The sequence below is a fragment of the Babylonia areolata genome, chromosome 26 (genome assembly GCF_041734735.1).
Source record: "Babylonia areolata isolate BAREFJ2019XMU chromosome 26, ASM4173473v1, whole genome shotgun sequence".
NCBI classification, from domain to species: domain Eukaryota; kingdom Metazoa; phylum Mollusca; class Gastropoda; order Neogastropoda; family Buccinidae; genus Babylonia; species Babylonia areolata.
The window spans coordinates 20,200,934-20,228,433 of NC_134901.1; the positions used below are offsets into that span (position 1 = coordinate 20,200,934).

The 27,500-nt window shown below is 44.4% G+C and overlaps 2 protein-coding genes across 4 annotated transcripts in view; both read left to right on the forward strand.

Moving 5' to 3' along the window:
* The window catches only part of LOC143300345 (neutral cholesterol ester hydrolase 1-like), a 16,748-nt gene extending 14,526 nt beyond the window's left edge, over positions 1–2,222 (forward strand). For all 3 annotated transcript variants that reach the window (XM_076613947.1, XM_076613948.1, XM_076613946.1), the window contains exons 6-7: positions 255–444; positions 824–2,222. In XM_076613947.1, the coding sequence (XP_076470062.1) occupies positions 255–444; positions 824–1,414 (781 nt within the window). In that variant the 3' untranslated portion in view covers positions 1,415–2,222. The remainder of the gene's footprint in view (positions 1–254; positions 445–823) is intronic.
* Positions 2,223–5,761: 3,539 nt separating this feature from the next.
* LOC143300187 (TBC1 domain family member 31-like) overlaps positions 5,762–27,500 on the forward strand; it is a 42,232-nt gene continuing 20,493 nt past the window's right edge. The window contains exons 1-14 of the mRNA XM_076613746.1: positions 5,762–6,183; positions 7,099–7,254; positions 7,589–7,704; positions 8,627–8,805; positions 12,358–12,506; positions 13,000–13,159; positions 13,541–13,741; positions 16,041–16,220; positions 17,423–17,502; positions 18,954–19,100; positions 19,765–19,898; positions 20,692–20,825; positions 22,679–22,858; positions 26,608–26,787. Of these exons, the coding sequence (XP_076469861.1) occupies positions 6,107–6,183; positions 7,099–7,254; positions 7,589–7,704; positions 8,627–8,805; positions 12,358–12,506; positions 13,000–13,159; positions 13,541–13,741; positions 16,041–16,220; positions 17,423–17,502; positions 18,954–19,100; positions 19,765–19,898; positions 20,692–20,825; positions 22,679–22,858; positions 26,608–26,787 (2,073 nt within the window). The 5' untranslated portion in view covers positions 5,762–6,106. The remainder of the gene's footprint in view (positions 6,184–7,098; positions 7,255–7,588; positions 7,705–8,626; positions 8,806–12,357; positions 12,507–12,999; positions 13,160–13,540; positions 13,742–16,040; positions 16,221–17,422; positions 17,503–18,953; positions 19,101–19,764; positions 19,899–20,691; positions 20,826–22,678; positions 22,859–26,607; positions 26,788–27,500) is intronic.

Sequence of the window (27,500 nt, forward strand, 5' to 3'; positions counted from 1 at the left end):
CCCCGCAACATGTATTCCCAGCAGCCTCAGCATTCAAAGGGGTATTAATCTACATGCTCTCTCGATCCACACAACTCAGGTACCACAAGGCCCTACAACATGTATTCCATGCAGCCTCAACATTCAAAGGTATTAATCTACATGCTGTCTCTACCCACACAACACAGGCACCACAAGGCCCCCCCAGCATGTATTCACAGTAGCTTCAGCATTCAAAGAACTATCTACATGCTCTCTTTACCCACACAACGCAGGTACCGCAAGGCCCCGCAACATGTATTCCCAGCAGCCTACGAGGACTGCCTGTCAGTGACGCGGTACGTGGTGAAGAACGCGCGTCAGCTGGGGGTGCGTCAGGACGCCATCATGGTGGCGGGGGACGGGGCGGGGGGCAACCTGGCCGCTGCCGTGGCTCTGGCTCTCAGGGACAAACTCACCATGCAGGTATACCTCATCACCGACCTTTAAATAAATTCTGTAGTCGTCATCATTGACACTTTGATGTATGTTTTTTTGTGTCACAAACACAAACGCACACACTCACCAACACATACACACATTGGTACACACACTGGCACACGCACACGCACACACACACCCCTATTGTTTTAGTTTCATGTGCTTTATTACTTTTTGTCAACTTTGCATTTTTCATTGTATTATGCTCTCGCTCCTTTGTACATGGTTTATTTTAGTCAGTCGAAAATCACTCTGTGGACGGCTCAATGGACATTTAACTGTATAACAGACACAAACCTCTTAGAAATGTGCGCGTTTACATTCAGTTTTCAGTCACAAATAACAGCTGTGTTTTCACCTCCAGATCCTCATCAACCCAGCCCTGCAAGCTCTGAACTTCGCCACCCCGTCCTACCAGGACAACGCACGCTTACTCCCTGGCATCACCTCCGCGGAAAAGGAAGCAACCAACTGGCTGCGCTACGCAGGCGCGACCCCTCGCTTCCTGCCCACCCTCCTGTCCAATCAGCACGTCTCACACAACCACGTGACACGTCTGCACGCGCACTTGGACAGTCGGAAAAGGCTGCCTTCGTACCTCAACCTGACGAAGCGTCACACGGCTCATCCCCGTCGCACCAAACCGGTGGTCGCTAAGGACATGGACGTCCGCATCACGGATCCCAGGTTCTGCCCCATGCTTACCGCTGACGTCACCGGCGTGGCCAACGCTTACGTCATCGCTTCCCAGTATGACGTTTTGCGCGACGAGGCGGTGATGTACGCGCATCGGTTGTTGGAGAACAACGTGAAGGTCAAGTTGAAGTACTACCCGCACGCCTTCCACGGGTTCTTCATGTTCTCTGGGGGAGGCTGGATCACCTTTCAGAACAGTGTGGAGGCCTTGCAGGACTTGGTGGAGTTTCTCAACATGCACATTTTCGGTGTGTTTTGACAGTGCATGTGCACCAGCGTGCTGATGAGTGGTACTGGTTGTGGAATGTTTACTGTTCGTTGGTTTTATCCCAGTGTTGCACAAGGTGTGTGTTGATTGAATCATGATTGTGGGTGATGATGATGATGATGATATATATGTGTGTGTGTGTGTGTGTGTGTGTGTGTGTGTGTGTGTTGTGCACGAGCTCGTGTACCTTCCTCATTTTCTGTTTGTCTGCATGCATGAGAGAGAGAAAGACAGACGAACAGACGGTGTTTGCTGGCGTGTGTGTTATGTATCACGTTCTATATCACCCTCATCCAAACAGTAACAAATTCCTGTGCAACAGAAACAGGAACCAAAGAATGACTACATCATGGAAGCCGGTTCATCGCGAACGATGAAGACATCAGCAGCTCCGCACTACAACGAAATGGACAACCATGCACACCGCTAATTCTGCTAGTTTTGACTGTTCAGCAGCGTTAATGATGATGAATAACTGAAAAAGCTACAGCAACGACAACAGCAGCAGCAGCAACAATTTAACTGACCAATCGTAATGATGGTTATATTGATAATGACGACGCTGATGATGACAAATGCCTTGGGATTTTTTTGTGATTATATATAGTTTATACTTCGTGTACACATTATGCACAGTACATTTTATGTAGTATGCATGTGGAGAAAATCCGTCCATACACAGCTGTGTAATTCTTAATACATTGTGTTACTTTTTGCGCTGCTATGAATGGCCTATTTACGTATGCTTGAGTGAAGAAATAAAGAAGTGCATGGATAAATGAAAATAAACAAATGAATTCATAAACCTCTGTATTGCATGCTTGTGTGCGTGTGTGTGTGTGTGTGTGTGTGCGCGCGCGCGTGTGTGTGTGTACGCATGCATAAATGTGTTCCACGTTTACATTGGTGAGAGGTTGGTTCAGACAAATGCAACCAAATCTTATACACCTGGAGAATCCGTTGTAAATGGGAGAGAGAGCGGAAATAGAAAAAGAAGGTAGAAGGGCTAAACAGGTTGAGAAAAGGGAGAAGGTATTAGAAATAGTTGGACTGGTTTGCAGGTAGAAGATAGTTGGATGCACACACTCATACTCTCTCCTCATACCAATAGCAGGGCCATATGGAATTTTTTTTTAAAAGCGTTTAATAAAACCTTATGACAGCAACACAAAGCAGACACACTACACTAAGCCCTACATTAATGGTCTTTGTGCAGATCTAATCATGGCTGAGCAGCACCCCTGGAACATACACACAAAACAAAAACCCAGGTCAGAAACAATATATATTCAAAACATTCTGGACATCACTGGCATGAAAGATGAATACAATATAACAATCATCAACATTATGTCGTCTGGCCTGAACACATATCAGCACCCTTCACTACATGCCCAACATTATGCAATCTTTTAACAGAGGCCTGTGTGGGGTAGTGGGGTGAGTGCAGGTGACAATTTACCTGCACACTACAACACCTTTATTTCATATATACATCTACTAAATTGAACAGGCCAAGACATGAAACAGACTTGGCAATGCATCTACAAGGAAAGAAATCCTTGAGTTGATGATGGTGATACAACTCAACTCTCTAACGGTTCCCTCTCGCTTCTTTCTCATCGCAGCTGATATCGCAAATATTCGCACACTAACATATGAATTATGATAGATGATAGAGTAAAATCTTCTTCATTAAATGCTCATCGCCTTTGTTAACAAACTCATGTTGAACCAAACATACGACTCAAACCTAAAAAAAAAACAAAATTATGAACCCCCAATCCACAACCGTTTCCCAACTGTAAGGCTACCACCAGCTCTGTTGCACACTCGAAACATGACCCCCCCCCCCGTCCCCCCACACAACCTGCAGTCTTAGTGTATGTGTGGCCAAACACAGCTTTTTTTTTAAACACAAATCATTCTAAATAGTGTTTAACTGTTATCTAGGTGAATATCATTAGGTATCATCCAGGAATCACGAATTATATGTAAAAAAACAAAAACAAAAAAAACAAACAAAAAAACCCCAACATTTAAAGCTCCATAACTACAAAACTTTAAAGGTACTTCAGTTGCTAGGGGTAGGGTGTGTGTGTGTGTGTGTGTGTGGGGGGGGGTTACCAGTTTTTAAAATTTTTTTTTATCGATTATGAACTTAACTCACTTTGTTAATTTGTTTGGATAACACTATCTTAAATACTGAATTTTTTTTTATAACTTTTTTGTTCGAAAAAGACACTATTTTTCATGATTAAAAAATAAACAGCACTGACTGAACAATCCAAACTAAGCAAAAGGTAAAAGAAAGGAGCTTGCAGTGTTACAAGTATGAATGTGTTCAATTGTTCATTCTAAATCCTTAATGACTATATATATGAAATTGAATGTGGCCAGTTTATAATATACAGTATTAATTTATTCTATATAATTTAATTTTACAAAACCAGAAAACGGGATAAACAGGCAAGCATATATAATTATAAAACTTTAATTACCACTGATCAGCTGTTGAATTTCTTGAAATGTCCTCCGTTGGGCAGCCACTTTCATGCTTGTGCTTCACACTGGCAGTTCTTGTTGTCACTGTCTTGTGTTCGCGGTGGTGGTGCCGACAACTCCCATTTTTTTTCATAATCACACTCGTCGCATTTCAATGCAAGTTTCGGCGAAGGGAAACCACCTGCAATGCCAGCATTCTCTTTCCCAGTCTCACCTTCTTGAACAGATACTCTGAGTCCAGTTGCTCCACAGTCAGGACAAGCAGCATCACACAGGAGCCTTTCCAACTGCAAAACATTCATAAGGAACCGTTCCTGCCCCTGCCCTTCTTTCGTTTCCAGAGCCGCTACGGCATTTGTCGCTTCGACTTCTCTTCCTGATGAAAGTTCCTCCGTTGGCATGTCGCCATTGCCATCCTCTTCGTGCTCAGTGTTGGCAGCCGCACGACGCTTTGCCCATTTCGCTGCTGCAGCAAGCCAGTTCAAATGGGCTCTCCTTCTACCGTGTTTTGGACGTGGCATTGTTGCTTCCTCAGTTAAAGTCACTCGCAATTAAAGAAAATCTTGATAAAACCAGTGCCGATATTTCCTAAACCCCTCCCGGCTTTGATCTGTTCAATCCTGTGTGAACTGAAGTTCAATTTTCGAACCACTTGTTGTTCGACAGGCGTCGCATTGCATTATGGGAAACTTCCAGCTAACCGAGCTAACCGATTGGTCGGTTGTAGGTGTCGTCGCCATTGTTTTATGAGCACGTGAAAGACGGAGATATCATAATTCTGGTTCATTATATGGAATAGATATAGGCCTGTACCTATGTTTAAAGCAAATTTGTTGACTTCCCACCCCACCCCCACCACCCCCTCAAACCAGCCAAACAACAAAATTCCGGAACTCATTAAAAAAAAAAAAAAAGAAAAAAAAAAAAAAAGAAGAAGAAGAGAACTTGAGAAGACTGAGAAGAAAAAGAAACGACACACCGTCGTGTTTATTCTTGTTGTTATTGACCAGGGGACATTACAAATTCATTGTTTGATATATTCTTTTTCTCCAAACGTAAAAAAGGGCATACACGGGAGCACGTAATTTAAATGAGTCAGTTCAGTCCATAATAGTTGGCACACACTGACTGACCGAGTCGATCTCGATCGAGATCTCGATCGAGATCTCTCTCTCTCTCTCTCTCTCTCTCTCTGTCTCTCTGTCTCTGTCTCTGTCTCTGTCTCTCTCTCTCTCTCTCTCTCTCTTGTGACAGACTAACACACACACACACACACACACACACACACACACACACACACACACACACACACACATTCAGTTGTCACAACACACTGACACTTCCACTGTGACACACACACACACACACACACACACACACACACACACACACACACACTCAGTGACACACACACACACACACCGTCATGTTGATGAAAAGAAAACCGATGGGAAAAAAAGAAGATTATGTCATTCTGTAGAGTAATGAACAGTAGGTGTGCTACATATAAGCTAACCTTTTGTCTTCCGAACGTTTTTCGACAACTGAATAACGTGTGTTCATCGAGAGTGTCCAGGGGTTTATTTCAAAAAGGGTCAGTTTCTAACTTCGACACCGGCAGTTTATATAAAGTATGGACCACTAACAAAACAGCTGCAGATATCATTGACACCGAAATAGTATTAAGCAATTACATACTGGTGTTACTGGTTATTTAAATTGTAGTTTCAGTGAACGTATTCTTAAATATTTGCATAGATATGTGCTTTTATTTCTACGGTGCCGATGATCTACAATTTGCATGTAACCTATCAACAAACGCGCCATGTTGAAACATGTCTGAACTGGGATCAGGTTTTGAAACATGACAGCTGGTTTTGAAGGAAGACCGCTTGTTTTAAACGAGATGCACCAACCCCGTGTCTTGTCATAGAAGCATCGAGGGATTTGCTGTTTTGTTTTAAATTTTATGATTTTTTTTTCGTGCGAGCATCTGAGTGTAACAGAAAAACAACGTCCCAAACGCTTCGGCGTCTTTAGTTACCTGCGACATCAGTGTATCGTCAACTTGACTGTCCCAGTTATGTTGCTGCGTTTGTTACCTGTGTTTTTGGAAAAATAAGTTTTTTGTTGTGCGTGTGTCAGAGAGATCGACACGCTGTCAAGTCTGAATTTAGAATGAATACTGTGGACGTCTGCAAATCAACGGGTGGGAAAATCTGGCACAGGAAACCGACACCGTCCAGTGATGACGGGTACAGAACTTTTCGAACTTGAGTAAAAATAGTAATTTATTTATACAGAGATTAAATTTTCATCTTCAGAACATGAATGACATCATGAAGTGACAACTCTGTAGGTTGCTCGTAACTTGTAAACTACGCAAATTGAAGTTTTACTCCTGATTAAAAAATAATCGTGTGTGTGTGTGTGTGTGTGCACTAACACACATATATATATGCATTGATAATGCATGTTTGTTGTACACATGTGTGCAGTATGTGTACACTGCACCATTGTGTGTGTCTGTGTCTGTCACTGTGTATGTGTGTGCATGTGTGTGTGAACTGTCACAATGTAATTGTATTCCTGCCTCTGTATATGTGTCTCTGGGTGGCTTTAACAAGTGTAGGGTTTCTTGTAGTGGGTGACATAATGATTTGTAGCTTTACCATCTGATTTGTAGCTTTAAAAAAGATGATTTCCATAAGTCGGCAAGTGGGTGCTGGGATGATGACTCTGAATTTACACCACTAAAGATTTCAGAGAACATGCCAGATTAGGTGAATGGAAAACTTGAAAACTTATGTTAAATGTCACATTGTGTAAAGCAAACAAACCAGCAAAACAAAACTGTCATAAACTGATAAAGGCTCTTAGAAAATTTTGAGAGAGGAGATGATGGAGACTGGAAAATAGAAAAACAGGTACCAGTGGGGAAAAAAAAAAAAAAAAAAAAAATTAAAAAAAATTGTCTGATGCCAGGTATGTGGAAATTCTTTTTTTTGAATGTTTTTTTGTTTTACTTGTCATGATCTGATGATGTTGTAGTTTTGTTTAGTTGTTTGTTTCTCTGCTTTTTGCTAATTGTTGTCTCATGTGGTGCAGTGCTTCTTACATCATGAACAAAAGATGACAGTGACATGATTTTCTAGTGCTTTTGCTTTCAGGTTGATGGTGACAGTGACTCACAGTGTACCGAGCTCACTAGGAACCAGTGGACGTAATGTGCGATTCCTTCATGCAGCCTTCGACAAGTCTGGCGACTGCTTCATTGCTGGCGACCACCATGGAAATATTTTTGCTTTTGACTTGATCAAGAATAGGTACTTAAAATCATAGGAGTGATTTGTTGTTATTGTATAGGGTGTAGGTTTGAAAGTTAGAAAATTCTTTGAATATTTATTTCTCTTACTGTCTTAGTCTTACTAACTTGGTAACTAAGGTGTGATGAGGGATGAACAGTGATAGGATATTATTTCTCTTACTGTCTTAGTCTTACTAACTTGGTAACTAAGGTGTGATGAGGGATGAACAGTGATAGGAACAACTCTGTGAGTGTGTGTGTTTGTGTGTGTGTGTGTGTCTGTGTCTGTGTCTGTGTAAGATGCAGAGGGAGAATGACCATAATGTTTGTGTGTGTGTGTGTGTGTTCTCCAGGTACTCACTGACCCAGAAGACTGGTCATCCCTGCACTGCCCTGGCCTTCAGTCTCAGCAGGCCGTCAGAGTTCCTGGCAGCTCTGTCGGATTACTCCCTCAAGTGTTTCGACACAGGTGGATGAGATTTACCTGTTTTTCGGGGGCGGGATGGGGTGTGCTTTGTTTTTCTGTGAGTTTTTGTATCATTATTGGTGTCATACTCAGCACAGCAACACATTGTATGGCAGTCCTCTGGTGAGTAGTTGCTTTTTTTTTCTTTTTTTTTTTTTTGCAATTGGCCTTTTTTTCTGTTTGTTTAGTTTTTGACATCACTCATTTTGTTTGTATGATGTACGTAAAAGATGCATACATGTGTAATGTTTCAGTGCCCCAAGGTAGCACATGAAATGAATTTCTTGCCTTGCCTTGCCTTGCCTTGTTTTGCCTTAGGACTTTGAGAGTGTGTGTGTGGATTCCATCTGATTGGCATGAAGTTGATGTCTCATGAGCAGAGATGCCAGCTGTTATGATTTTGCCATATTAAGCTACGCTCGATCACAGTTCTGATATTATGCCAGCATCAAAATTGTTCAGACAAGTACATTTTAAGCTGCATAGCATGATCATATGCTTTCCTGTCATAAAATTACCTAGACACTATAGACTTACTGATCACGAGGCCAGGGCAGTCACTACTAACCTTGGTCTCACTTGAAGTTGCTCAGCTGATTGTGTATCTGTTTACATTGAAACAGCATTGACTGATTGAGTGGACCAATCAGCTTAATCGTTTGCCTGACCAAGAGAGAATGTGGCTAAATCAAGTTGCGTCTCGGTCAAACAGCGTCTGTGCCCATTTGCTTATGTGGCTTGGAGTCCGAGTGTTCCTACCAGATCTGCGGCCAGTCAAAAATCTGCTAAGTCTGTTGTCAACATCCCTAGCTCTTTCCATATTTATCTTTGATCTTAATTCACAGCTTACTTTGTTTTCGCTTAAGCTCTAAGTGTTAAAAAAAGGGAAAAAAAAAGAGAACACATGTTGGGTGTCTCTTTCCAGAGAGCAAAGAGATGGTGGCGTGGATGAAGGGCCACGAGTCTGCCATCCACAGTGTGTCCGTGCACAGCTCCGGCCGCTACGCCCTGACCACCTCCCTGGAGACGGCCCACCTCTGGGACCTGGACACCTTCCAGAGGAAACGCAAACTGAACAACAAAGAGGAGGTCGGCCTGCTCAGGGTGAGTGAGGGGCCTGTGGTAGGCTGGGTGTGTTGAGGGTTTGCTCTTCTCAGTCTTCTTCTTCTTCTTCGTTCGTGGGCTGCAACTCCCATGTTCACTTGTATGTACACGAGTGGGCTTTTACGTGTATGACCGTTTTTACTCTGCCATGTAGGCAGCCATACTCTGTTTTCGGGGGTGTGCATGCTGGGTATGTTCTTGTTTCCATATCCCACCGAACACTGACATGGATTACAGGATCTTTAACGTGCATATTTGATCTTCTGCTTGCGTATACACGTGAAGGAGGTTCAGGCACTAGCTGGTCTGTGCATATGTTGACCTGGGAGATTGGAAAAATGTCCACCTTTTATGTACCAGGCACTGTTTCCAAGATTTGAACCTGGGACCCTCAGATTGAAAGTCCAATGCTTTAACCACTCTGCTATTGCGCTCATTACTATTCTCAGTGACTGGTGGTTTACTTGGTGAGGGGCCTGTGGTAGGCGTGGTGTGCTGAGGGTTTGTTCTTTTCAGTGATTGGTGGTTTACTTGGTGAGGGGCCTGTGGTAGGTGTGGCGTGCTGAGGGTTTGTTCTTCTCAGTGACTGGTGGTTTACTTGGTGAGGGGCCTTATGGTAGATGAGATGTGCTGAGGGTCTGCTTCTCCACAGTGACTGGTGGTTTATTTTGGTGAGGGGCCTGTGGTAGGCATGGTGTGCTGACGATTTGTTCTTCTCAGTGACTGGTGGTTTACTTGGTGAGGGGCCTGTGGTAGGTGTGGCGTAGTGGGGGGTGAGGGGGGATGGAAAATGAACAAGGAGGAGGTCAGGGAAGACCTGTTGAGGATCTGCTCAGCAACTGGAGTTTTTTTGTTTTTTTTCTTGTTTTATTCATAAATATGTTTTTCCCCTAAGGTTTTACTTTTTGGAGGTTTATTTTGTGTTAGCGTTATCTATCGTTGTGTTGACCGGAAGTGGTATGGGTGTAGATGAAGTAGGATGGGAGGTGAGGTGGGGTGGGGGAATGGAAAATGAACAACAAGGACCTGGAGGAGGTCAGGCTGCTCAGGGTCAAGAGCTTTGGTTTGGAACACCTGTTGAAGGTCTGTACACTGACTGGTGTTTCGTTTTGTTTTTAATCTTTTTTTAATTTTCTTTTTTTTTCTGAAGGTTTAACTTTCGTCTGGTGGTGGTGGTGGTTAGGGTGGGGATGGCTGAGGGTGGGGTTGGGGGAAATTGAAACTGAACAAGGAGGAGGCAGTGAGGCTTCTCAGGATCAGGAGCTTAAGTGGACCTACTGAAGGTCTATTCAGTGACTGACTTTTTTGGGGTTTTTTCCTAAGGTTTAACATTTGTTCTGGTAACTGGTAGTGGAAGGTGTATAGATGTATATATAATGAGGGGGAAAAAATGAATATTGAAAAACAAGGAGAAGGTCGGACTGCTGAGGCTGAGTTTCATTTTCAAGTTTCAGTTTCAGTTTCAGTTTCTCCAGGAGGCGTCACTGTGTTGGGACAGATCCATATACACCACACCGGATCTGCAAGGCAGATGCTTGACCAGCAGCACAACCCAACACATTAAGTCAGGCCTTGAGTGCATGCGTATATATATTGTGAACCTATCAGAGTGGATTTCTTCTTCAGAATTTAGCCAGAGGACAACACTTGTGTTGCCGTGGGTTCTTCTTCAGTGCGCCAAGTGTGTGCTGCATACAGGACCTCGGTTTATCATCTCATCCAAAATGACAGTATGCTTAGTTTGATTTTCCAGTCAGACCTGGGAGAAAGGATGAGATGGTTTCAAGGAGAAGAGGTGTAAAAGCATGCAGACTGGTCCACATAATTATATTACACCACATGAGCAGATGCCTGACCTTTCTGCGTAAACCCAATTACATGCTGATCAGGCCTTGAAAGCCTACCCTTGGTCTGTGTCAAACTTTAACATGAAGTGTAGTAAAATGAAGTGAATGCATAAGAATGTAGTAAAGTGAAAGATATGTAGAAGGTTAATGATTGGAGGGGCTGGGGTGGGTGGGATGGGGGGAATAAAAAAATGGAAGACCGACAGACAGACAAGCAGTTGAACTTAATGTCCGGGGTGAGGGCCTGTCGTGGGGACACTACTATGGATCTGTGTTCGGTGACTGCTGGTGTTTCTGTTTGTTGTTGTTGTTTTTTTTTGGTTTTTTTTTGTTGTTTTTTTTAGTCCAAAGGTTTTACCTTTCATTGGAATGACTGGAAGAAGAATAATTAGGGTGTATGTGATGTAAAGAGAAAAAAAAAAGCAGAGAAAAAAGATGGTTGGTCTGTTTGTGGTAGACAGGACCTCAGAGATGCCAGCTGTTACAGTGTTGCCGCATTTTGTTGCGCTCAATCGCAGTGTGCCGACGTTACGCCAACGTCAAAATTGTTCGGACAAAATCATTTTCAACTTCATAGCATGGTCACATGCTTTCCTGTTGTTACATTAGTGATTGCCCAGATGCTCTAGACTTATCGATCACGAGGGCAGGGCAGTCACTACTAACCTTGGCCTCATATGATGATTCTCAGCTAATCACATGCATGATTACATTGAAACAGCATTGAGTGGACCAATCAGCTTAATTGTTTGCCTGAACAAGAGAGAATTTGGCTACATCAAGTTGCGTCTCAGTCAAACAGTATATGTAGCCGTTTGCTGGAGTTTCTCGGGAGTCCAAGTGTTCCTACCAAATTCACAATTATCCTACCAAATTTTTTGATTGTCTTACAAACACTTGACAGGGCTTTGGCATCTCTGGGACCTGCTCAGTGACTGGTGGTTTATTAAGGTTTAAATTTGGTTGTGTGACAGGAAGAAGAAATATTGGTACGTACATGAAGTGAACTGTGAGAGAGAGAGAAAAAACAAACAAACAAAAAAAAACAACAACAACAGCACAGGAACTGAAGAATGTAAAGGACATCAGGCTGCTTGGGTGAGGAGCTTGTTGAGTGGACCTGCTGAGGATCTCTGCTCAATGACTGGTGGTTGATTTATTGTGTTCAGGTTATTTTTGTTGTAGTGACTGGAAGAAGTGGCATGGTTGTAGATGAAGTAATGAAAAACCATATTAGAGAGAAAAAGTCAGACTGGCAGAAAAAAGGTTCTGTCTTCATAAAGTGAGAAAGTAACAGGGGGGAAAAAAGTAATCGACTGAATATGTGTAATTTCATAAACACATACACACCCCTCCTCCCTTTTCACACATACATACAGACACAGACAAGCAGACACACACACACACACACACACACACACACACACACACACACAAACACTCAGACACACACAGACACACACAGACACACACACACACACACACAGACACACACACACACACACACACACCCACACACGTGACACACACACCCACACATGCACACACACACTTCCTCAAAGTTTTGCTCGTTCATTTACACATGACATTACACTCACATCTGCCAACTAAGCTAAACTTTAAAACCAATACAAAAGACATTCAGGGGAAAAAAGAGGGAAAAATTATTTCATCATCATCGATATACTGCCATTTTGTCTTCCAGGTGTTTTTCCTGCCAATGAGCAACCTGATCATGACCTGTTTCCGTGACGATTCCATCTTCGCCTGGGAGTGTGAGACGTTGAACTGCAAGTACCAACTGCCTGTACCTGCCGGCAGCAGTCCCCAGTATCGCACCTTCGCTGCCTCCAGGTGTGTGCCGTGCGTTTAAACATTCTGCAAATGCAAACATATTTATTCCTTTTGCCGTCTTTTTGGTGTGGAGGTGTGGACATTACTCATTGATTTACAATCTCAGTCCAGCAGTGTCAAACAAGATGTGCACAAGTCTTCAGGAAATAAACAAGTTCCATTTGTCTTTGGGTATTTCTAAATAATTCACTTAAGTCAATGAGACCTGCACCTGACCATTGCTCTGGCGTCAAAATTTGTCTTATTAAAATGGTTTTCACGTTTCTTCATATGCATAACCACAATCAAAGGAAACTAACTTCTGCAGTATTTGGGTATGTGTCCATACGTAATTTGGAGGAAATGTAGTATATTTTCCATGTTTTTTTTCTGTATCAATATGACATGGAGGAAGCCTGCTCTCTGCAGAGTTGAATCGGTTAAACTATTCTTTTAAAAAAAAAATGTGTTTGTTTCCATATGAACAAACCATCTGTCTGCTTTTTCATTCCAGGGATGGGCGGATGTTGGCAGCCGGGGGAAGGTCACGATTTGTCCACCTGTGGTCCCTGGACACACGGCGCTTGCTGCGGATCATTGAGATGCCGGCCAAGGTGACCACGGTCAAGCAGCTGGAGTTCCTTCCGGACAGTTTTCAGGACGGCTTTGATCAGGTATCCACACACTGCTGTGTGCTTGAATTCTTTCTGTCTCTGGTAGCTATGTGTATAGGCTTTTTTGTGTGTTTTTTTGTATTTCCTTGATTAGCTTATACGTTTTCTTTACAAGGGTAGGATGAAAACAGGCGTTAAGTGCCTATTCCTTTTCCCTCAATAAAAAGTTTCGATTTCGATTGAGAAATGCGCCATACAAATGCCATTCATTATTATTATTGCTTTGAGCCCTGATGTATGTGCGTGCATGTGTGTACATGTGTGTGTGCATGCGCGCGTGTGTGTGCATGTGTGCGTGCGTGCGTGCACATGTGTGTGCGTGCGTGCATGTGTGTGTGTGTGTGTGCATGTGTGTGTGTGTGTGTGTGTGTGTGTGGACAGATCCTGGGAGTGCTGTCTCAGGACGGCATCATGCGCTTCATCAACATCGACAGCTGTCGCCTGCTGTTTGACATGGGCACTGTGGAAAGCCGCCTCAACAACGTCGCCATCAGCCCCAACGGTCGCCATGTGGCTGGCGTCATGGAGGACGGCAATCTCAAGATCTTCAGCCTGCAGGCCCTGTGCGCTGACATCAACAAGGTGGGTGGAATGGGGAGGAGGAGGAGGGCAGGGTTTTGGGGGGTGGTTAATTGTGGTGGTGGATTATCTGTATTGGTGTGTCAGTGTTGGGGGTTGTTAATTGTTGTGGTGGTGGTGGATTATCTGTATTGGTGTGTCAGTGTTGGGGGTTGTTAATTGTTGTGGTGGTGGTGGATTATCTGTATTGGTGTGTCAGTGTTGGGGGTTGTTAATTGTTGTGGTGGTGGTGGATTATCTATATTGGTGTGTCAGTGTTGGGGGTTGTTAATTGTTGTGGTGGTGGTGGATTATCTGTATTGGTGTGTCAGTGTTGGGGGTTGTTAATTGTGGTGGTGGTGGTGGATTATCTGTATTGGTGTGTCAGTGTTGGGGGTGGTTAATTGTGGTGGGGGTGGATTATCTGTATTGGTGTGTCAGTGTTGGGGGTGGTTAATTGTGGTGGGGGTGGATTATCTGTATTGGTGTGTCAGTGTTGGGGGTTGTTAATTGTGGTGGGGGTGGATATGTGTATCTGTGTGTCAGTGTTGGGGGTTGTTAATTGTGGTGGGGATGGATATGTGTATCTGTATTGGTGTGTCAGTGTTGGGGGTTGTTAATTGTGGTGGGGGTGGATATGTGTATCTGTATTGGTGTGTCAAACGGTGTTCGGGGTTTGTTAATTGTGGTGGTGGTGGATATGTGTATATGTATTGGTGTGTCAAACAGTGTTGGGGGTTGTTAATTGTGGTGGTGGTGGATATGTGTATCTGTATTGGTGTGTCAAACGGTGTTCGGGGTTTGTTAATTGTGGTGGTGGTGGATATGTGTATATGTATTGGTGTGTCAAACAGTGTTGGGGGTTGTTAATTGTGGTGGTGGTGGATATGTGTATCTGTATTGGTGTGTCAAACAGTGTTGGGGGTTGTTAATTGTGGTGGTGGTGGATATGTGTATCTGTATTGGTGTGTCAAACAGTGTTAGGGGTTGTTAATTGTGGTGGTGGTGGACATGTGTATCTGTATTGGTGTGTCAAACAGGGTTACGGGTTGTTAATTGTGGTGGTGGATATGTGTATCTGTATTGGTGTGTCAAACAGGTTTTGGGGTTGTTAATTGTGGTGGGGGTGGATATTCGTATCTGTATTGGTGTGTCAAACAGTGTTGGGCATTGTAAATTGTGGGGGTGGATATGTGTATCTGTATTGGTGTGTCAGTGTTGGGGGTTGTTAATTGTGGTGGTGGTGGATATGTGTATCTGTATTTGTGTGTCAAACTGTGTCGGGGTTTGTTAATTGTGGGGGTGGTGGATATGTGTTTCTGTATTTGTGTGTCAAACAGTGTTAGGGGTTATTAATTGTGGTGGTGGAAATGTGTATCTGTATTGGTATGTGTCAGACAGTGTTAAGGGTTATTAATTGTGGTGGCGGTGGATATGTGTATATGTATTGGTGTGTCATACAGTGTTGGGGGTTGTTAATCGTGGTGGGGGTGGATGTGTGTATCTGTATTGGTGTGTCATACAGTGTTGGGTGTTGTTAATTGTGGTGGGGGTGGATGTGTGTATCTGTATTTAGTGTGTCAACATTTTTTTTTTCAGTCTATGAGATGCTTTGTAGTGCAGGGTGGGCCTCCTGTTTGATAAACAACAACAAAAAATAAAATCAGTCATACACAAGGTGTTCCAGATACAGAGCATTCTTAATGGCATTAATGAAAATAGGCTTTAAGTACTCAAATATATTAGTCAAAAAGGAAATGGGAACTTATGTTAAACTGCAGAGAAAAGGAAGATATAATCCTCAGCTTACGTTGTCTATGCAAAAGTTATCAGTGTCTCGGTCAGAAAACGTCCCATTTTACGTATGATGCTGAGATGAGTGAAAATCAAGAAAGTGTGTGTTTGTATGTATGTATGTATGCATGTGTGTGTGTGTGTGTGTGTGTGTGTGTGTGTTTGTGTGTGTGTGTGTGTGTGTGTGTGTGTGCATAATGGATAGAGGGTATGTGTTCGAATGTATGTGTGCGTGTGCATAATGGATAGGAAATGTGTATTTGTATGCATGTGCGTTTGTGCATGTGGCCTCTGCACATGTGTGAGATTATGCATGTCTGCATGTGTGCATAATGGATAGAAAGTATGTGTTTGTATGCATGTATGTGTGTATGTGCATGTGCCTAACAGATAGGAAACATGTCTTTGTATGCATGCGTGTTTGTGCGCTCGGCCTCTGCGCATGTGTGAGAGAAACTGCACATGTCAAAGAGATGTGCGCTGAATTGAATCCAAACGTGTGCTGGTATGTAAGCCTGTGTGTTGGCAGCCGCCTGCCCCTCTGGTGAAAGTGGTGAAGAGCAACAAGATGTCAGAGACAGCCTCCACAGACACCCTGGTCCGCAGTCTCTATGCCGCCCCTTCCAACGCTTCCTCCGACAATGCCGCCGTGAGTGCCGAGGCAGCCAAAGTTCTGAGTCGTGTGGCCAACAGCATTGACAGAGAGGAGGTATTATTATTATTGTTGTTATTATTGTTATTGTTATAATTATTGCTTTTGTTATTGTTCGTCTTCTTCGTCTTATTATTATTGTTGCTATTATTGCTGTTATTGGTAATGTTGTTGTTGTTATTATTACTATCATTTATACTTATATAGCATGCATATTAGAGACCAATCTCTAAGTGTTTTGCAAACAAAGAATCGTTTGCTCCATGGGGTCCTACCCAAGTACAGCCGACTGAGAGTGTACACATCTGGATATCATAAATGGAACGTCATTATCAACGGTATGCCCATTTCCGCTGTTAGTATCAGAAGACACACTGTCTTTAACTCTGATTAGTTCTCTCCCTTGCTTTTCCCAACAGACGACCCATTTGTTAGGGTTAGGAAAAAATCACAAAAAATACAAAACATAAAGTAACTGAATGAAACTCACCATACTTGACCCACTGACCCCTCTTCTCACGTCGTGTGAACGCCCACCCCCCTCCCTCTTCACTGCTCTCAGAAGCTGAGTCACTTTCAGTACTTTCTTGCTGGTTGCTTTCTTCACTGCAGATACTTCATTCAATGTCTTCATCATCCTCGTCGATGTCGAAACCTTCAGTTTGAAGCATTCCAGTCACTTCAGCAGCGGTAAAAGCCGCTGTTGTGATCTGGTTTGCTCCAAAAATTTCCACTTGTATCACCTGCGACGCCATTTTCGATACGTATGCAGATTAGCTTGTTGTGTGGGGTCCTGAAGTCACTGGCTCGCTGTGGAGTGTGTTGTTACGGAATCGCATGAAGAAACTGTCCGTTCGACCCTTGACATGATCGCAATGCCTGGTGTAGCTGTGATTGTTATGCTACACCATGAGGAAAATGTGGAAAAAATTTTAATCGTCGAAACTGCTATAGCGTTCCGTCGTCCGGAACGCTACCTTATGTCAGGAATGCTATAGCGTTCCATCGTCCGGAGTGAGTTAATCCGTTGTGCATTCTGTAGGTTCCTTCAGGCGTTTCCTTGCTGTTAGTATGTGTTTGTTGTTTTGTTTGTTTCCCATTCACATCACAACGCAGTGCATGGATGTTCATGTGAAGTACAACATGAATCTCAGGAGGCTCTGTGGCACCTTTAACCTAGCACTTTTAAATGAATCACTGTACACAGAGTGTTGTGCCCCCCTGTCAGCCATGTTGTCGTGTTTTTGTGTGTGTGGCAGGTGCGTCCACAGTGCAGTTTGAATACCAGCAAACTCCTGGAAATTCTGAAGGGGTATGGAGAGTACCCAGCAAAATACAGGTATTGACCAATGAGCAGTGGTCCTGTTCATGTTGGAATTGCAATGTCTCAGGGATTGTGATAAGTTTAAAAATTGCAGGAGTTCCCAGGTACTCTTAAAGTATCGTAATTCTTGGGGGTCCCAAACTGCCTTCAGAGGGTCAGTTTGCTGCTGCATTTTCTGATCAAATCTGTGTTGCCACACACTTGTGTACATACAAAGACAGGCATGCATTCCAGTCATGATAATCCAAGTTTTTTGATTGATTAATTGATATGGATACTTATGTAGCGCCTATCCTTGGTCGGAGACCAAGCTCTTAGCGCTTTACAAACACGGGGTCATTTGCACAACAGCTGCCTACCTGGGTAGAGCCAACTGATGGCTGCCACTGGGCGCTCATCATTCGTTTCCTGTGTCATTCAATCATATTTCAGGCACGCACACATACACACTCAGACAAACATGTAACATTTAACATTTTACGTGTATGACCGTTTTTGTTTATTTACCTCACCATGTAGGCAGCCATACTGCGTTTTCGGGGGTGTGCATGCTGGGTATGTTCTTGTTTCCATAACCCACCGAACGCTGACATGGATTAGGATCTTTAACGTGCGTATTTGATCTTCTGCGTGCGTATACACACGAAGGGGGTTCAGGCACTGGCAGGTCTGCACGTATGTTGACCTGGGAGATCAGAAAAATCTCCACCCTTTAACCCACCAGGCGCCGTTACCGAGATTTGAACCCCGGACCCTCATATTGAAAGTCCAGCGCTTTAACCACTCGGCTATTTCTGGACCAAAGAGTGGCCTAAAGAAATGATTCATCTTTAGCAGACCCTTTCGTCAGTGTGTTAGACAGCAGCTCTGATAAGCAGTTTTCACTCTTTTTATGTGTATGTTATTATGCCCCAGTTACACGATCAGAAAGTGTAAGAGTGGTCAAACATACAGAAACCCTTTCACAGGAATGAGTGAAGATGGGAGTTTGTGGTCCGTGAATTCAGAGGAAAAAAATGAATTGTGTGTGCAAGAGATTGTGTGTGTGTGTTCTTTCTGTCTTTTTCATTTTCTTTTTTTTTTATCTTTTCATGTCTTCCCACTTCTGTCAATAAATATTAGACATCTGAAAATTGCTGAAATTTGATTTTGTAAGATACTAAAAATTAAGTTGCATAAATGTAGTACTTGCATGTTTGTGTGTGTGTCTGTGTGTTTTGTTTTGTTTTTTTCGTTGGTTTTTTTTTGTTTATATGTGTGTGTGTGTGTGTGTGTGTCTGTGTGTGTGTGTGTCTGTGTGTGTGTGTGTGTGTTTGTGTGTGTGTGTGTGTGTGTGTGTGTGTGTCCATGAGAGCAAGAGAGGAGCAAAAAAAAAACACACTTGTACACAACTGCACATAGCACGTTGATTGACACATGCAGTATGTCGTGTGTATGATCTATCCTTCTCGGGTCCTGTGTTCCAGAATGTTCATCTGGCGAAAGATTCTGTGTCTGCCAGAAAACCACTCAGCGTATGGCGCTTTGGTAGACAAGGGGGTGCACTCTGCTTACGATAACCTGCACAAGGCCTACCCCATCAAAAGCAGCAAACTCTTGCGCATCTTGCAGAGGTCTGATTTTTTTCTTCTGTGTGTGTGTGTGGGTGGGGGGTGGGGGGGGGGGGTCGGTCCAGAATTTGTGATTTTTTTGTTTTCTATACCTCGATGATGATGAATCTGTATGTGTGTGTGTTTGTTAGACACAGACACACACACCCAGACACACTGACACACACACACAGACACACACACACACACACACACACACATGGACACACAGAGATACACAGTCACAGACAGACACACACACACAGACACACACTGACACACAGACACATACACCCACACATGCTCACACACACACACCAACACCCATCCCCCCATGTCCCTCCCCCTCTCCCCTCCCCCCTCCCCCCTGCCCCCTCTCCCCCCTACCCCACCCGACCCTCCCCCACACAGATACACATCCGTTTAAAATCACTTAGTGGACATATGTTAAATCAGTGACCAACCGACACAGACACACCCAGACCCACACACACATGCATGCGCGCGCACACACGCGCACACACACATGCACACACACACACACACACACACACACAAAACCAAAGACAACAAAGTCAGCAAACAGATTAAATTCATGTGTTTTGCATTTTCTGATTAGTTTGTCTTACTGTTTAGTTTGTCTGTTTCTATATTCCTTTGTCCATTTTACTGTTGTTGTTTTTTTCAGGATCCTGTCTGCATTAGCACACTGGGCACCCATATTTGGGGAAACCCAGTTCCTGCCTTCACTGTCGTTTCCCTTTGTGAAGCTTTTCCAGAACAACCATCTGGTGTGCTTTGAAATGGTCGCCACTGTGCTTGGTACGTTTTCAGTATGTGCAGGTGAACGAACAGCCGTAATCATTTTTGCTTGTAAAACAAAAACAAAAAAAAACAAAACAAAAAAAGAATGGAAGAAAGAAGGAAAGACAATATTGCCATGAAAAGTGTGAATGATAATTCTCGAAAGAAAACTGTGCTTCAGATTTTGTGTGCAGTTCTCATTTCTGTCAGATTCTCTATCAGTGCATGAGTTGATTAAAAGCTGATTAACCATTTTTGCCTTGCAGCTTTTCCCTTTCCCCTAATAAAAAGAAAAAATTCTTTATATTCATGTAGAATAGTGTGTTTATTAATTACCTTCTTCTTCTGCTTTTGAAACAAAACATAGGGAACAGGTTGACATTTTGAACAATGAATTGAAAGCCAAGGAATGAAATATTACAGAAAGGACCAGGACTTTAGTAGACTCTTCTGACTTTACTCAGCAATGAAATATTACAGAAAGGACCAGGACTTTAGCAAACACTTCTGACTTTACTCAGCAATGAAATATTATAGGAAGGACCAGGAGAAAAATAATTATTCTCACATATCCTCTACCCAGATTACTGACCCTTGCATTCTAGAGGACTTTGTGAACACACAACCCACAGCATTTGGGTTTGTTTTTCAAATGTTGTTGCTGCTAGAGTTTTGTAGTCTCTCTAAATTCTTTGTGTCCTCTGTGTGTGTGTGTGTGTGTGTGTGTGTGTGTGTGTTAAACATATTTCTTTACATTTGTTGTAGCAGTGATGTGATTTTGGGGGCTGTGCTGTTGGTTCTGGCTGTGCAGTGAACTGGTGTCAGCACTGGTTCGAGTACTTCCCCAACCCCCCTATCAACGTGCTGAGCATGGTGGAGAACGTGCTGGGCCACCACGACCGCTACCTCCTGCAGCACTTTGTCACCTACGGCGTCACAGCGCAGGTGAGACTCTGTGGGCACAGGTGAGGTTGTCTGGGCACAGGTGAGACTGGTTAGACTGTCTGGGCACAGGTGAGTATCTGGGCACAGGTGAGACTGTCTGGGCACAGGTGAGTGTCTGGGCACAGGTGAGACTGGTGAGACTGTCTGGGCACAGGTGAGTATCTGGGCACAGGTGAGACTGTCTGGGCACAGGTGAGACTGGTGAGACTGTCTGGGCACAGGTGAGTGTCTGGGCACAGGTGAGACTGGTGAGACTGTCTGGGCACAGGTAAGACTGGTTAGACTGTCTGGGCACAGGTGAGACTGGTTAGACTGTCTGGGCACAGGTAAGACTGGTTAGACTGTCTGGGCACAGGTGAGACTGTCTGGGCACAGGTGAGACTGTCTGGGCACAGGTGAGACTGGACACTGGTGAGACTGTCTGGGCACAGGTGAGTGTCTGGGCACAGGTGAGACTGGACACTGGTGAGACTGGTGAGACTGTCTGGGCACAAGTGAGTGTCTGGGCACAGGTGAGACTGGACACTGGTGAGACGGTCTGGGCACAGGTAAGACTGTCTGGGAACAGCTGAGACTCTGGGCACAGGTGAGACTGTTAAGACTGTCTGGGCACGGGTGAGTGTCTGGACAAAGGTGAGACTGGGCACTGGTGAGACTGGTGAGTCTGCCTGGGCACAGGTAAGACTGTCTGGGCACAGGTGAGTGTCTGGGCACAGGTGAGACTGGACACTGGTGAGACTGGTGAGACGGTCTGGGCACAGGTGAGACTGTCTGGGAACAGCTGAGACTCTCTGGGCACAGGTGAGACTGGTAAGACCGTCTGGGCACAGGTAAGACTGTCTGGGCACAGGTGAGACTGGTTAGACTGTCTGGGCACAGGTGAGTATCTGGGCACAGGTGAGACTGTCTGGGCACAGGTGACTGTCTGGGCACAGGTGAGACTGGATACTGGTGAGACTGGTGAGACTGTCTGGGCACAGGTAAGACTGTCTGGGAACAGTTGAGACTCTGGGCACAGGTGAGTGTCTGGACACAGGTGAGGCTGGGCACTGGTGAGACTGGTGAGTCTGTCTGGGCACAGGTAAGACTGTCTGGGCACAGGTGAGTGTCTGGGCACAGGTGAGGCTGGGCACTGGTGAGACTGGTGAGTCTGTCTGGGCACAGGTGAGTGTCTGGGCACAGGTGAGACTGGACACTGGTGAGACTGGTGAGATGGTCTGGGCACAGGTGAGACTGACTGGGAACAGCTGAGACTCTCTGGGCACAGGTGAGACTGGTAAGACCGTCTGGGCACAGGTGAGACTGGTGAGACTGGGCACAGGTGAGACTGTCTGGGCACAGGTGAGACTGGTGAGACTGGGCACAGGTGAGACTGGCAGACTGGGCACAGGTGAGACTGGGCACAGGTGAGACAGATTTCAGGCATACACACTTTCACACTCACTCAGACATGTAATGTTTTATGTGTATGACCATTTTGTTTATTTACCCTGCCATGTATGCAGGCATATTCTGTTTTCGGGGGTGTGCATGCTGCGTATGTTCTTGTTTCCATAACCCACCGAACACGCTGACATAGATTACAGAATCTCAGAATCTTTAATGTGCATATTTGATCTTCTGCGTGCGTACACACAGGAAGGGGGTTCAGGCACAAGCAGGTCTGAACATACGTTGACCTGGGAGATCAGAAAAAAATCTCCACCCTTTACCCACCAGGCGCCATTACCGAGATTCGAACCCAGAACCCCCTTAGATTGAAAGTCCAACGCTTTAAACACTCGGCTATTGCGCTGTAGAAGTTTCCATATCGTCATAATCATCCTCATCACTGTGGAATGGCGTGATGACAGCTGTACGCGTGGCCGCTGCTGGAGACGGTATTCTCGGAGGTGCTGACGCGGGAGGAGTGGCTGATGCTGTGGGACCACGTGGTCAGCAACCCCCCCTCCTTCCTCCTCCTGCTCACCGCCTCCTACTCTGTCTGCGCTCGGGGCCCGCTCATGCAGTGCACCGAGATGGACGACTTTCAGGTGATGATGCCTGTGTGTTGGTGGGTGGGGTGGGTTTGTTGTGCTGGGTGGGTGTATGTGTGTGAGGGGATGTTTTTGAGTATAGGTATGTGTGTGGGAGTGGGGGGGGGGGGGAGCGGGAGGAGGATTGGTAGGTAAGGTGTGTGTGTGTGTGTATAAGTGTGTGTGTCTGATTTTGTGTGTGTGTGTGTGTGTGTGATCTGTGAGATAGATGTTTGTAAAAAGACCCAGTTGTTCATATTCTTTCACACTAAAAGGTTAATGAAAACCATGTTTATTCTCTTCATTTTTTTTTTTTTTAACCATTTGCTTGGGTGACAGTAATTTGTGTGTGTGTGTGTGTGTGTGTGTGTGTGTGTGTGTGTGGTTCTCCACTTTTTTTTCTTTTTAAATTATTTGTTCTATCATTGATTAAAATGCACAAATAGCATCAAGAATACCTGGATATCAATGTAACCATCAGTGACAGTTACACACATGAAGCAAAAGAACTTACATAATCATTTGCTAATGTTTTTTTTCCAATCCAGTATTTGTTTCAACTATGGAAGGCAACAGACATTACTGAAATGTAAAATAATACAAATGAATACAATACGATAATCATTTACCAATGTTTTCTGATCCAGTATTTATTTCATCATTGTAATGTAACAGAATTTACCTAATGTAAAACTATACAAAACAGTACAATAATCCTATACCAATCTTTTCCAATCCAGTATTTATTTCATAACTGGAATGCATCAGAATTTACCTGATGTAAAACTATACAAAACAATACAATAATCCTTTACCAATGTGTTCCAATCCAGTATTTATTTCATCACTGGAATGCAACAGAATTTACCTAATATAAAACTATACAAAACAATACAACAATCATTTTACCAATGTTTTCTTTTCTGATCTAGTATCACAACACAACAGAACTTACACAATCTTTTACCAGTGCTTTCTTTTCCAGTCCAGTCTTTCTTTTACTACTGGATTGCTACAGAAGTTAATAATGATAATGATGATGAATGGGATTTGTAGTGCACATTTCGACTCAATGCACTGGCTATCACCCATTTACACATAGCCACACCTGAAAATGACTGACCACAGTCAACCACACACACACACGCACAAACCCATGAGCAGGAAACAGCTCAAATTAACAGTGGAGAGAAAAAAAAATCAGAAAAACATCTCACAGAACAGTTGATTTTTTTTGTTTTTTTGCTGTGGTTCAAACAGAAGGAGTGTTAACAACAGGCAGCAAAATCCAGACATAGGGAGCACAAAAGTGAAATAGCGGTGGCGGAAAGACTAACCCTTACATCACCACCTATGTTCAAGGTTCGTAGGGTCCTTTCAAGTCCTTTTAAGTCCTTAGGAATTGGATTTTGGTCAAAAGGCCTTTTAAGTGCTTTGATTCAGCAAGTTGGTCCTTTTAACTCATCAGGAGGTCCTTTTAATTTTTGAAAGGTACTGTTAAGTCCTGTTTTATGAAGAGAAAGAGACTTGAGAATGAAACTGAAACACCTTCGACACCAAAACCGCAAGTTGCAAAGCGCGTTGAAAGATGCCGACATGATCGTCTGAAACTCAGTACTTACTGTAGGAGGATACAGCCTATAGGCCTAGGCCCTAACAGTAGTGCGCTTTCTGCTCGGTGGTAGACGCGAAGCGTGGTACAGTGGCTGTGAGTCACGCCTGCTGCTGCTGCTTTGCTTAGGCCTAGCCTACAGTGACGTGAATTGCAAAGACTAAATACGACAGTCAAATGGGATTAGCTGTTCTTCCGTTTATGAGAGGTAAGTGTCTGCTGTTCTGCATGTCAAATAGATTGGGGTGTACTGTAAAGTCATGTCGGCAAAGGTCCTTTTAAACTGATTTGAGGTCCTTATAAAGTCCTTTAAAGGTCCTTTTTTGGCTTCATGCCCACCACCTGGGAACCCTGTATGTTTGAGCTGTTAACAGCCGCAAGCCGGCTAAGTCAGCTACACAGTACTGCTGAAAACCGGCTGTTTGTCAGTGTCACTCGTCAGTTCGCTGCCATGTGGCACGAACTCTTCTTCACTGTCACTGTCAGCAGCAAATCATTATCTGCCAACTGACTCCAAGTTAGACTTGCAGCTTGCTATCCTGTATATTGTGGTCTAAAGCAAGACTGCTGGTTACAATCTGAACTGGTTGACGAGCTCGTCATTGAGCAACACAAGAGTTGGTTCAACAATGAGGATGTTTCCGGTACATGTGGCAGGAAGAGCTGGCTAAGTTTGGTGTTATTTATTGACGAGTTGCACAAGTTTGTTAACTCTAATGCTCAAGTCACCAATTGGTGCCAGCAGTGTTCTTCCCACAAGTAGCCTTGCAGCGACTGTGGTGTTCTTCCTACAAGTAGCTATGCGGTGACTGTGGTGTTCTTGTCTGGAACAGAAGAGGCATTGGTCTCGAGACCAAGCTAAAGGTCTACAGAGCAGTAGTTCTCCCCACACTACTGTATGCCTGCGAAACTTGGACAGTGTACCAACGACACGCCAAGAAGCTGAACCACTTCCACACAACAGGCCTCAGGAAGCTACTGAACATCAAGTGGCAAGACAGGATCCCAGACACGGAGGTGCTTGCAAAAGCCACCCTTCCCAGCATCTTCACCATCCTGATGCAGTCCCAGCTGCGCTGGGCTGGACACGTGGCACGCATGCCAGACCATTGGCTGCCCAAAAGGCTCTTCTATGGCGAGCTGCAACAAGGGAAGAGATCACACGGAGGCCAGAAGAAGCACTTCAGTGATACTCTGAAAGTCTCTCTGAAAGTGTTCAACATCAACCCTGACTCCTGGGAGGAATCTGCAATGGACCGTGACAAATGGCGCACTGCTGTGCACAAAGACGCCAAGTTGTGCGAGGCCAACAGGACTGCTGCAGCTGTTCAGAAGAGGCAGGCCAGAAAGTCACGGGCAAACAAGCTCCCCGACAATGATATGCCTGTCTTTGTCTGCCCCAACTGTCAGCGAACATTTCATGCGCAGATAGGACTATTCAGCCATCTGTGCATTCACAGATAGACTCATGAGCATCCCCCCCCACCACCCTCCCCCCATCCCCCAGCTGGATGACAACGATGGTCATCATCGATCTCGATGGGCATATACCACCACCACCACCACCACCAGCAGCCAAGCAGCAAGTGAAGCGACCAAAGGGTTAAGTTCATTTTGTATTTGTATTTGTATTTCTTTTTATCACAACAGATTTCTCTATGTGAAATTCGGGCTGCTCTTCCCAGGGAGAGCGCGTCGCTACACTACAGCGCCACCCATTTTTTTGTATTTCTTCCTGTGTGGAGTTTTATTTGTTTTTCATATCGAAGTGGATTTTTCCACAGAATTTTGCCAGGAATAACCATATTGTTGCCGTGGGTTCTTTTATGTGCGCTAAGTGCATGCTGCACACGGGACCTCAGTTTATTGTCTCATCCGAATGACTAGCGTCCAGACCACCACTCATTGTCTAGTGGAGGGGGAGAAAATATCGGCGGTTGAGCCGTGATTCGAACCAGCATGCTCAGATTCTCTCGCTTCCTAGGCGGATGTATTACCTCTAGGCCATCATTCCACTGGGTACTTATAAGGTTTTTCCCCCCTGTGGACTGGAAGGAATGCTTGTATCTTAGGAGTTTCAGGCAAGGTTGGCATCCCAACCAAACGGCAACAGGCAGTGATCGTTTACCAAATATTTTTTCTTTTCCCATCCCAGTATTTCTTTCACCACCGGAACGCAGTGGACGTGCGTCAGGTGATCAAGGAGGCGTACCGGTTGAGCGAAGCCACGCCTCCAGAGCTGCACCCGGACGGCAAGCTGGAGCCCTTCACCCCACTCACCCAGGGCCAGTACCCCATCTTCAACAAGTACCCCAAGTTCATCGTCGACTACCAGGTGAGACAGAACTCAGAACACATCTTTCTTTCTTTTGCGTTCGTGGGCTGCAACTCCCACATTCACTTGTATATACGCGAGTGGGCTTTTACGTGTATGACCGTTTTTAACCTGCCATGTAGGCAGCCATACTCCGCTTTCGGGGGTGTGCATGCTGGGTATGTTCTTGTTTCCATAACCCACCGAACGCTGACATAGATTACAGGATCTTTATCGTGCGTATTTGATCTTCTGCTTGCGTATACACACGAAGGGGGTTCAGGCACTGGCAGGTCTGCACACATGTTGACCTGGGAGATCGTAAAAATCTCCACCCTTTACCCACCAGGCGCCGTCACCGTGATTCGAACCCGGTACCCTCAGATTGAAAGTCCAACGCTTTAACCATTCAGCTATTGCGCCCGTCACTCAGAACACAGAACTGTTTTAATGTAAGGCTGCTGACCTATATACTTATGGATGCATTTGTTGAACACACACACACACACATATGAAAACCAAACCTTGAGCTGGATGACCAGGTGAGAGAACACTGAACACTGAACACTTTAATGTCAATAGCTTTACAGCCCTAATGACATGGGGGTTCATAATACAAATAACAACATGCATCAATAGTAATAATATTGATGAAAACCAAAGCCAAAACGAAATCAATCAATCTGTGCAACAAAGTGCAGTTCGACCATCCATTCAAAGTAATGGCATGTAGT